The sequence below is a fragment of the Cynara cardunculus genome (genome assembly GCF_001531365.2).
Source record: "Cynara cardunculus var. scolymus isolate 2C chromosome LG 1, CcrdV1, whole genome shotgun sequence".
NCBI lineage: Eukaryota > Viridiplantae > Streptophyta > Magnoliopsida > Asterales > Asteraceae > Cynara > Cynara cardunculus.
Window position 1 is genome coordinate 202449 of NC_037528.1, and position 12163 is coordinate 214611.

At 36.3% G+C, this 12163-nt stretch overlaps 1 protein-coding gene and 1 pseudogene across 3 annotated transcripts; both read left to right on the top strand.

Moving 5' to 3' along the window:
* Positions 1–1136: 1136 nt before the first annotated feature.
* LOC112519534 lies at positions 1137–6091 on the top strand (annotated as a pseudogene).
* Positions 6092–7395: 1304 nt separating this feature from the next.
* Positions 7396–11943, top strand: LOC112506085. 3 transcript variants are annotated; one of them, XM_025110121.1, is made up of 3 exons: positions 7396–7459; positions 7546–7648; positions 9037–11943. In XM_025110121.1, exon 3 carries the CDS (start codon positions 9184–9186, stop codon positions 11341–11343), a length of 2160 nt encoding a protein of 719 aa, XP_024965889.1. In that variant the 5' UTR covers positions 7396–7459; positions 7546–7648; positions 9037–9183; the 3' UTR covers positions 11344–11943. The 3 variants fall into 3 exon arrangements, 2 of the variants coding, with proteins under 2 accessions (XP_024965889.1, XP_024965885.1); XM_025110117.1 differs by having other exon boundaries at positions 7412–7447; XR_003068454.1 differs by lacking the exon at positions 7396–7459 and having other exon boundaries at positions 7496–7648; positions 9037–11401; positions 11591–11943.
* The last annotated feature ends 220 nt before the right edge of the window (positions 11944–12163 follow it).

A 12163-nucleotide genomic window follows, 5' to 3' on the forward strand; every position in this document is an offset into this window, starting at 1 on the left:
AATTAAAATTTTCTTTAAACAATAATAAAACAAAAGGTAATAATAATAAAAAAACACAAAAAACTAAAAAAAAAAAAAACAATGATAATTGAAGCTAACATAGGAGTCTCATTGGTAACACATAAGTGTGTCGTTAGCCTCTCCCTTTGGAATTGGTCTTTGTGTGCAATTACTTTTTTTAAATTTCTTAACAGATTTGGGATATTCTTCCGTAATCACCGATCCTTGCTTCTTTTTGCAAACATTGCTGCTTATTCATCTCTTCTCTTCTCTTCTCTTCGTTCTTCCTGGAACCAATCAATCTCAAAAAGTAAGATTTCCAGATTCCGATCCTTTTTTTTGTTTCTCTTCATGTTATTCTTCTTCTACGTTTTGAATTTAATATATTGAAATGGAGGATTTTTTGAAGATCATGGTTACATTTAGGTCCCAGTTGATTATTCTCTGACAAATGCGCCAAATTTGTTCGATTTCAGCTTTTAAAAGCATCTTATATATGATTGAATGTTCCATTTTTGATGAGATTGATTTTTTGAGAACGTAGCTACGCAATACACCTGTGGTTATGTTTTAACCTCCAAGATTAATTTTTGTATATTGCAGTCGGTATTTACGTCCCCTTGCAAATTATGGTTACTCCTTGATTCCAATTCTCTATGTTTGGCAATGCGGTGAAAGTTGTCTCCTTTGCAAGTTTAGCTACTTAAGCAAACCTTCCTTCCGCTCGAACCTGATAAGTTATATGAATTTTCACTTGAAATTTTACCGAATCTTTGAGAATGTAGCTTTGGAATAAAGTTTTGAGCTCTAGCCTCAGGTTTCAATTTTTGTTTTCTCGATGCTATTACTATTACTATTGCATGGTGGATGGTTGTAATGTGATATAAGTATTTGTAGAATGTTTGGTGGAGATTGTGAACCTGTTATCCAAGTGGCATTATTTTTTAAATAAACCTAGTGCACTTACAACACATTGGTATGCTCTGCCATTTGAAAGTTGATCATGATCTGTAATAAATATGCCATGGCTAGTGTATTGAAATTAACTATATACTAGTTGCTTGGGATGTTGATGCACACAGCAGGTCCGTTATTGTTTGGACATATGATGGATTCTATGATGTTGCCAGGAAACTTGTTTATTTCTCAAGGTAAGAGTTTGGCATACAGGGCCACGCCAGCTTGTGGACTCTTAGATGATATGCAGCAGTTACCTAAGGACAGTAATTCTGCAAGCTGGGCATATTGGGAAACCCGTGGAAGGGTTGGTGCAGTTTGCAAATTTGAAGATAAGTCTGAAGACTATTCCTACAGTAACGTTTTCCTCTGATCAAAAGTTTTCGACGATTAGGAAAATAATGATGGGTGCAGGTGCAACTGGAAGCCGGAATTTGATCGCTATGCCAGAGAGGGATGGTGATGGTAGCTATGCAAGTGGAGGTTGGAAGAGGTGAATAATGTCTTGTCGATATTTTTGTCTTGCAGTTTCTTTTTCCATTTTGCCATCGTGCTGTAAGAATGCTGTTGTAGAGCATACACCCTATAGGCCTACAATTATTTGAGCTTCAAAGCAACCGAGTGCATCATGTTAAATTTAGAAGAAACTTTGCACATGATGATTGGGGGATGTGGTTGCTGTTTGTTAATTTTTCTTTGTTTGGAAAGGGAACTTTAATAATTTAAGAACGAGTGACATTGGCTAGTTTTGCCTTAAGGTATTTCAGTTTCTTCTAGTGTATTTCCTCCAAACTTACCGACACCACTACTCTGCAATGCATGGTTATTGTTTTGTGACTTCCGTCCAAGTTTTCTGCAGACTAATGGAACAAACAAAACTGATGTATTTTTTTCTTTTACAATTTAGCATCTGTGTATATTTCAGTCTGTGAATCTTGAAGGATAAATTGTCAACTAGTCTCATGCAATGTTCATTCCCTACTGTTGCCTTTTACAAAACTCTTTATTAACCAACAACTCCTACTTTGTATACCATGTAGTTGTGTCTGTTCGTATGCTTAATTCATTTATAATAGCAATCTTTTTTGCTGATACGTCTTGGTTTCGTATTGGCAGTGAAGATGGACAATTGAGCTGTGGTTATTCAAGTTTCAGAGGTAAAAGACCTAGCATGGAGGATTTCTATGACATTAAGACTTGCAAGATTGATGGGCGGACGGTCTGCCTTTTTGGAATATTTGACGGTAAATATTCTTCCTCAGCAGCTTTTACATCATAGTCCTTATTGAAGGAACTTCCCATCATTTGTTCATGACAGAACAGACTGAAGATGGATATGTTTGGCTTACTTATCTAGTTCTTGAGCAAACCAGTTTACACTGTATCACTTTATCTCTCTAATTGCCACTTACTACTAATCATTAAAAAAGGAATGTATATGAAGCATTCCTCTTAATAAATTTTTGATGAATGCAACTCTACTTGTTTTATTAAATTACTTGAATTATTAATCAACTTTTCTGAAGCATTTACAATGATGTTACCCAACCTTTAGTAACTTCAAAGTAGGCAAAGGTTAGTGACTAATGGGAACACATTACATGCATATTAGCTTAACTTCCTGTTGAAGTAAGCGGATGTTTGGGACCCTAAGCTGCTACAAGTTTCATTTGACCATGATGGCATTTTTCATCATTTGTAGAAGTTTTAGTCGGTGAGCCTAAAGGTGCTGAAATTTCTGTGTATGCGAAATCAGTATAATTTGCAAATTAGAAATAAATTTTTTACAGTGTTGGATGGAGTTTTAATTAGTGTAGCGTAATTCTGACCATTCAGTTTACTATTGAGTTCCTCTAGTTTCCTCTTCCATTTCTTTCTCAAGGATGGTTAATGTTTGTAGGTCATGGTGGTTCACGCGCAGCTCAGTATTTAAAGGAAAATTTGTTTAAGAACCTCATGAAGCATCCGGAGTTCATGACAAATACAAAAGTGGCTATTAGTGAGTTCCTATCATGATACACTACTTCCCTCTCTTGTTTCAAATGCCGAGGCCTGACGTGACCATGTCTCTTTGATCATTTGGTTGGGAAGGGGGATTGGAAGGGTGGCAATAGATAAAAAAAAGGGAAAATATCGTCATTAGGAGAATACCATTTGATGTCCCGGACAACCTTTTTTATCTTAGATGAGTTTAATCCATAAGTTTGAATGACTTCACAGGTGAAACTTATCAGCAGACTGACAAAGATTTTTTGGAGTCTGAAAAAGATAACTTTCGTGATGATGGTTCTACTGCTTCAACAGCAGTGTTGGTAGGTAACCACCTGTATGTTGCTAATGTTGGAGATTCACGGACTGTTATATCAATGGAAGGCAAAGGTAATTTCTGATCAAACATTTTCATCTTTTGAGAAAACTGATAGGATTCTTAAGGATGAAGTTTCAATTCTTTAGATGTTTTGATTTCCTCAAAGGGTTCTCTAGACAATGCAGGCTGCCGCAATATACTTCACAGAAGTTAGAGTTGGCAAAGTGTGAAAACTATGTAATATATATATTGCACCTGATAAAATATAAGTTAATTGCAGCCAAATATTTTGACTTTCAAGCAATGGAGATAAACCACCATTATGTGAACCTTTTATCCCACTTGGAAGTTGGTTATTATTCGTGGGAATCTCTAAAAAGCTATGACAAAATTAATCTTTGACGAATATGTAGGTTGTTTGGGTTTATTTCTTTGTGTGCAAGCATTCCTACTTCACCCATTACCACCTCGAGTAATAGATGGTTGTTTGTAAATAAGCAGCATCTTTCTCCAAAGCATAAAGGGATTATAAGTAAAGAAAAATTTGCAGTGTTTTTAGATAAATTGTTGGGGATGTGTAACATCAACTTTTTTTTATTGATTCCGCTTCTATATACTTAATATGGTACCCAGGACCAGGAGTATCATTTATCTTCTATCTTCCAGAGAAAATTCGTGAAGGATTTGGTTTTTTTTAATTGAGCATGTTACTTTTTGTTGCTCCCCCTTGACGTTGTGCATGCTTTATCCCAAATTGATTTTTTTTTTTTTTTGTCTAATTTAGCTCAAACAATTAAAAATTGAATGCTCACATGACGTGGAAGTTCATTTTTCTTTCATTTGGCTGATGTTCTTACATGTTTAAATACCAATTAACCAGTACAATTATCAGTATTCCACCGATGTTAGTTATGTATATTAATGTTTCTTTCTGACAGCTCTCCCTCTCTCTGATGATCACAAACCAAACAGAAGTGACGAGCGGATGAGAATTGAAAGTGCTGGCGGGGTTGTGATGTGGGCAGGTAAGATTATGTTGCTGTTTTGAGCACTGCAGGAATATGAGATGGGTCACTTGCAGAGAGTAAACTAAGGACAAATGAGATCTTTTTTTTCTCATTAGCACATTTTCACAGTCATAGTTTGAAGTATTGTATAATTTTTCTGTATTGTATTTTCATCCTGGTCTATGGATTTTTTATATTTGGCTCATAGGTTTAAACCTTCCCCTTTTCTCCATTCCATATGTATCATTTAAATGATCCATCCTTTCTCGACTTCTTATCACTGGGGAATAATGGAGAGAACCAAAGAGCAACAAATATTCACATGAATCTAGAGATACTTGTTTCCTCATATGAGGTCCTGCTATGTCTTCTCTTGCCATAATATTTTGTCCAAAAGAGATGATCAAGTTTATAGCAACGTCTTAAGTTTGTTTAAGACATGCGGACTTCTATCTCAAGCATTCACTTTCACTTGTATGTTTTTTCCAGGCACCTGGAGGGTTGGAGGTGTTTTAGCAATGTCCCGTGCTTTTGGAAACCGTATGCTGAAGCAATTTGTTGTGGCAGAACCTGAAATCCAGGTAGTCAGCTACTCAGCTAATCATGTTATACTTTTACGCATTTATGTGCTAATGTATAAGTGTTCTTTATGACTAGATTAAGGGTTTGTTTTTTCGTGATACATATTAATGAACGCAATATATTAAGAGAAACCCCATCTGTAGAAGCAAGGTTAAAAGTATGTTTCTTTATCGGTGTCATATTCTCAACTTCATTCCCATTTTGTTTATAATTGCACATATCTTGTGCATGCTTCTTTTATTATTTGTTCTTTCTTTGGTGAGGTCTGGAAGAAAGATGCACACTTTACTTCTTTGATGATCCTCCTTCTTTGAATCAGATAATCAGAGTTCGGTAAAAGAAATTATTATAGATTGAATGCAGGCAAATGTAGACGGGAGACTTACATCTGGTCTTTTGGTGAATGTTGGAATAAACTATTAACAATTAGTGACCCTTAATGAATCAACTTAGGCACAAATCTTGACATTTCTTGGGACCCATTATGCTTATTTGCTCTTCCCACTGGCAAATATCTTCTTCAAGCATGTCATGTTTTATGAAAAAGTTTGTTTTGCACTGCCATATTCCAGGAACAAGAGCTCGATGAAGCATTTGAATTGCTTGTTCTTGCAAGTGATGGTCTCTGGGACGTTGTACCCAATGAGGTATGTTATTGGTATCAAGATCAACCACGTGCCCATTTCATTCGGACTTTAACTTATCTGGGTTCTTTTATTCATCAAACTTAAAAACCCATTCTTAACGGTGGCTTTTGATGTATGTTATGTACCCAAGCTTCGCTTTTAGATTCATCTGATTGTGAAATTTGCGGGTCTCTTTTATCAGGATGCTGTCTCAATTGCACAGACTGAAGACGAACCAGAGGCAGCAGCTAAAAAGTTGACTGAGACCGCTTTTACCCGTGGAAGCTGTGATAACATCACCTGCATCGTAGTGAAGCCTAACCATAATCCTGCAACAAAACCCGAATGCCAAAACGTAACTGAAACCAAAACGCAAAGCCAAATCGAAATCAAAGGTGAAGCACAAAGCAAAACTGAAAATCAAAAGTGATGATGGTTGAAGGAGTTGATAGCTCTGCTTTGTGTTAGATCATGGGTTTCGGGACCTCATTTGTTGAATCCATGGGTTTGTTTTCAGCCTGCAGTGTATGCAGAAAGACACAACTGTCCAACACTTTCCTCTTGTGTAAATTCTGAGTTTGTTATGATGATTTTGCTTGTTTTTACGGTTCAATAAAAAATGTCACTTCTTTTTCTGTTGGTGCAAACCAAGTTTTTTGGATTTTATATTGAATTTATATTCCTCACTTTAGTGTTTTTTATAATTGACAAATTGATCCCCTATGTACTAATGGGTATATGTTTATTATGCATTTATGATTTATACAATTTGATCAAGTGTCAAGAGACCACGGGTAAGCATGGAAATTTAAAAACACTTATGTGTTCCATGGTTCAAGTAAGTTAAGTAATATAGATTTATTTTATGAATCGTTGATTATCGAAAGAATTAAATTATTTTTAAAATAAGAAATTTTATCTTAACAGTAATTTTTATAATAAAAATGATTAAAAATGACTTTTTGATTGAAAAGAATCTACTTTGTGTTGCAACCAAAAAAAAACAAGTTGACTTAATTTAAGGTTTTTTAATGAAAAAACTTGTACGAAAATATCTACACTTATACGAGTACTTATCGATTTTCAGGTTGATATTTCATCTAATTATTTTATAACTGTTACAATATTACGGTTTCAAAACTCAAAACTTGTAGCATTTTTTCATCCAAACATCCACATTGAACAATGTGGAGTTTTAATTGAATTTTGCCAAAATTTTAAAGCCTTTTGTTTTGAATTATGAAAGAACAATATTTAAAATACTTTGAATGTGATCATTTTTTTAACAATAATATATAATATTTTAAGAGGAGGTCATCTAGTTGGATTTTAGCAATTAACACTCATCACTAAGTTTGATTTTGATCACTTAAACATATTTTGTGCATCATTGTATCTTGTATTGCATTGTACATTTTTATGAATTATTATTTGTAATGAAATTTTTTTGGAAAAGAAAAAAAGTGTAAATAATCTATGAAAAATTTGAAAATCTTTTAACCCACTTTACATTTTCTCCTACACTTTCTATTTCGTCAATTGCTCTTATGAGCAGGGCGGAGCCAACGTATAAGGAGGGGGAGGACCCCAATCAAAAAGTTAAAAAAATTTACCTAGGTTAAAATTTATTTTTTACAAAACTTATCTCAATAGAATTTTTCACAGGAGTTCAGTCTATAAAATTCTTGGATCCATCGTTGTTTATGAGTATATTTATTTTATTGTAAATTAATTTTCATAAAATTAAGAAGATTAATTTCTTAGTTTTTGCAAACAAAACAAATACATCGTAAATATTTTTATAATAGTTCTTCGTCTAAAATTGAAGAAAAGGTTTTATCTTGTGCAAGGATAAGCGGAGCATGAGTGATGAGCCATGAGGCATATTTTCTTGGGACAAGAACCCTAGTCGACCGTGAGTAAAGAACTAACCCTGGTTAAGTTAATTGCTAGGGTTCACCCAGAAGGTGGGAGAGGGGGTGAGAAGCCATTCATACCTACTTTTTCCATTAACGAAATATTATCGATATTTATTGTAGCAGATTCTGGTTGTTCTTGAGTGCAGGGCTCTGTTTTGTACTCTCCTTTTCACTTTGGTGGCATTGTCGACGAATATTCGAATCACATGATGATTCATATCCGTTCGTGTATCAAACTCATTTCTACTGGTAATTCACGCTCTCTATCTTTCAGATTTTTGGCGTACATTTCAAGAACATAACAGGTTGCTTGTGAATCTACGGTTTCAGTTTCAATTACTTCGAAGCTGAATTTCGTAATTTTACTAGTTATATCATGATTAGGTTTAAGTCGGTGTAGATCCGTGTCCAATATATTAGACTCGGCTCTAATTTAGATGCTCGAGCTTAAACTTCGTCACTTTACTAGTTCTAATTTAGCTTCGTGACAATCTACTGTGTCAGTTTTATTGATATGTACTCATGAAACAGGTGCTAGTTACTTCACTTGAGAATTTGGCTGAATCGTGAAAAGAGTCTGTATCTTCAGTTAAAAATGTTGATCCATTAGTTTTATGTCTGTAAATGCCTAACAATGCAAGTGGGTTTGGGACTTAGGTTTCGTAGATTGATGAGTGCTGATTTTTTTTCCTCAAGACATGACTTCAAAATAATTCGACTTTGAAACATTGGGTATGAGTATCGAAATCATAATTATACTGCTTAGTAAAGCTAGATGGAAGATTGTTTGCAATCAGCGATTGTGAGTCAGATAGCATGTTTGACATTGTTTTTCTCCTAATCGGAGATGCGATCTGCCTAATCTATGTACAATGGGATCAATTTCTTATTATAGCATCAATTTCTTCTGTATCCTAATTATCTCATCCCAGGCATCTTGTTGTGAAGTTCTGTATGAATGTAAAGATAACAGATTTTAGGTAGTTGCCTGGGGTAATATTGTTTAGTAATGGTGCCACCCTTCCTCTGTGGTTGTAATATTTTGGTTTAGTGAAAGCAAAGTATCTTAGAGTGTAGATGTTTCCAAGACTTGTAATACCACACTTGCTTGTGGTAGAATTTGCATCTTGATTTTTCAATTACTACTAGCATGTGGTCCATACCTAATAAAGGAGGTAACATTTTTCATTATAATATGTTCTAGATGAACTGATAAAAATACACATCTTTAATTTGTATTCTATGATGACATGAGGACTCCACATTAACCATTATTAGTCCACCTTCATTATTATATTGCACCACTGTAAATAACCTTTTTGCTCAGTAGACTGATTGGTATGTACATAATTCTTCACAGCTGAAGTTTGCTTCTTTTGTTTTACTTGGAGCATAGAGAGTAAGTACTGTTATTGAAGAATTGGATAGTGGACACTTCAGTGTCACATGAACTTGTAAAAGTCCGTAGGAAAAATTCTATTTATTAAAAAGTTGGATGCATGTCCTTAGTTTATCAGAGTTAAATCTCATGTGTGCTGCCTAATTGAATTAAAGCATGCAGGAGACTAGTTCATTTCATTTTTTATCACTCACGTTCATATACTCTTAGGAACTTTCTCTGATTTAGCTTGCTGCAGGCATGTTGATTGACTGTGACAACCAATGGTATAACGAAAGAAAAATCTCAACTCCTGGCCTTTAGCACTTGTGCTAGCCCTTTTGCACCATTCTGCCTTTCCTGAGGAGAAAAGATATGTGAAGATTGAGGGTCAGCAATAGGATTCATGGAATGCAACAGGGATGAGGCTATTAGGGCGAAAACAATTGCCGAGAAGAGGTTGGCTGATAAAGATTTTACCAGTGCAAAGAAATTTGCATTAAAGGCCCAAACCCTATATCCTGAGCTGGATGGCATCGCGCAAATGTTCACCACTCTTGATGTGTATATATCTGCAGAAAAGAAGGTAAGTGGGGAAGTGGATTGGTATGGGATTCTCGGTGTAAACCCCTCTGATGATGACGACACAATCAGAAAACAGTACAGGAAGTTGGCTCTCATACTGCACCCTGATAAAAACAAATCTGTTGGTGCAGATGGTGCATTTAAACTTCTTTCTGAAGCATGGAGTTTGTTGTCTGACAAGGCTAAAAGATTAGCCTATAACCATAGGAGGAGTTTGAGCGGTTCTCAGCAGAAAGTGTCATCTCAAAGTGGGGATCCATCAGCAGCCTCTGGTGTAAATAGCTTTCACAATTTGGCAACATCAAAGCCGAAGTCCCGCAGAACCATCACTACTGCTCGAATGGGTCCTGCATCGGTTTTCCCTCCGGTCCCCCCTCCAGCTCCAGATCCAGATCCGCCACCAGTTATTCATCGGGACGATACTTTTTGGACTATTTGCCATAGATGCAAGATGCATTATGAATATCTCAAGGTATACCTTAATCACACCCTCCTTTGTCCCAATTGTCACGAGCCTTTTCTAGCTAAGGAGACTGCACCGCCGGTTAATTTTTCCTGGTCAGCTCACCAACAGCATCATGATTTGAGCATTAGTAGTAAGCCTGCTACCAACCAATATAATCCAAGGAGAAGCCCTGCAGCCGCTCACAACTCTGAAGGAGCTCCATCTAGTCATCGTCCATCCAATAACACGAATAGCTTCTTGGGTCCATTCTCAGGAACAAATCTTCCCTGTAACACAGATCCTTCCATTGCATTAAAAGCAGCAAATGTTGTTCAGCGGGTCAACGAGAGATTGAGAAGAGATAACACAGATCCTACTTCCATTGCATCAAAAGCAGCAAACATTGTTCAGCGGGTCAACGAGAAATTGAGAAGAGAACGTGAAGAATTGTCTGCTGGATGGCCCTCAAAAGATAGAAAAGTGGATAACAGTGAGCAGTCTTCTTATAGTACTCCATATCAAATGTCCATGGGAAACGACACAGGAAATATATCTAGGTTAAGAACCACTGTTTTTGAGACAGATGGGGCATATGGATTTTATAGTATGAGTAACAAGATAAACAGCACCAGAGAATTGTCTCCACTTGAAATTCGAAACATGCTAATGCAGAAAGCTCAAAAAGAGATTTGCAGGAAAATAAGTGAATGGCTTTCGGAGGAGGAGGTGGAAGAAAACAAGGCAGATCATACAAAAACTTTTACAGGAAGTAATGGTAACGGTAATTGCACGTCCTCCATAAAGAAGGGTTTATGCCAAACCATGGATACGCAGGAGCATCAAGAACCTGCAATGATGGTTCCTGATCCTGATTTTCACAATTTTGACTTGGACCGTACAGAAAATTCTTTCCAAGATAACCAGGTGTGGGCTGCCTATGATGATGAAGATGGGATGCCACGCTTCTATGCCTTGGTTCATAAGGTGTTATCAAGGAATCCGCTTAAGATGAAAATCAGTTGGCTAAACTCAAAGACAACCACTGAATTCGGCCAAATAGACTGGATAGGTTGTGGTTTCCGGAAGACATGTGGGGAATTTAGAGTTGGGAGGCACGAATTCTACAAGTCTCTAAATTCATTCTCTCAGAAGGTTGAGTGGACCAAAACCCCACGAGGGAGTGTTCTCATATACCCGAGAAAGGGGGAGGTGTGGGCCCTGTACCGAAATTGGTCACGTGATTGGAATGAACATATTCCAGATAATGTGATCCATCAGTATGAAATGGTGGAAGTAGTCGACGACTATAATGAAGAACAAGGTGTGGCGGTTAGTCCACTTGTGAAGTTTGCTGGATTTAGGACGGTATTTCATCCACGGACTGAGCAGAGTGAAGTGAAGAAGATATTAAAAGAAGAAATGTTTCGATTCTCGCATCAAGTTCCGAAGTACTTGCTGACAGGTGAAGAAGCCCACAACTCTCCAAAGGGTTGCCTGGAACTGGATCCAGCAGCTACCTCGGTGAATGAAGCCTGAAAATAGTGAATACATAGACCAAGAAAATGGACAGACTAATAACATAGCCCTAGTGAAGGTAAGAAATCTCTTCTATATTTGCTTGCTTTTAGAGCATTTTGTGTCCTTTTATGATCAATCCCTAAATCAGGACTAACCACCCCTCATTTATTCTTGTTCAGTAGAAAGGTTGAAGCACTTTCTAGTTTTGGTAAGAACTTGCTATCTAATTAACTTGGTTCTTTTCTACATCAACTTCGGATAATAGGTTCTAAGAAATGATTGATCTAGCAAGTCCAAGAGCTGTCATGATCGCCATTCGCCGATTTGTCAAAACCCAGCATGCATGCCAAATTGGTACAAAAATGAGAATGACTTCAGTATTGGGTCAATTTCTAGGACAGGTTCCATCTCATGGACTTTGTGATGTAGGTTGGGATGAGTTTCATGACCGGTTTCGATACGATTCTGGGTCATTCATGACTCATGGGTTTTTGTTAATATAGATAAGAAAATGTATTAAGAACTGGCTGATTCTTTTATAACGGTGGTTGTTCAGAACAGCTGGTGTGCAACTCAGCACCGTAATTTGACAAGCCTTTGCGGCGAATGGTTGGTACTCGAGTTAAGTTACCTATTTAAGTTGCTGCATCATATATGAGATGGGGTGGCAGTTAGTTACTAAAAGCATAGTCTATTTCCAACTTTATTGATTATATTTAATTTTATTGATTTATATTTAGTTTTCATGTTACAGACTCAATTTTATGGCATAATAAAAAAAAAACTATTGTTAGTAGATATTTTTTACTTGCTCAATGTTTTTGTTAGTTATAGAAAT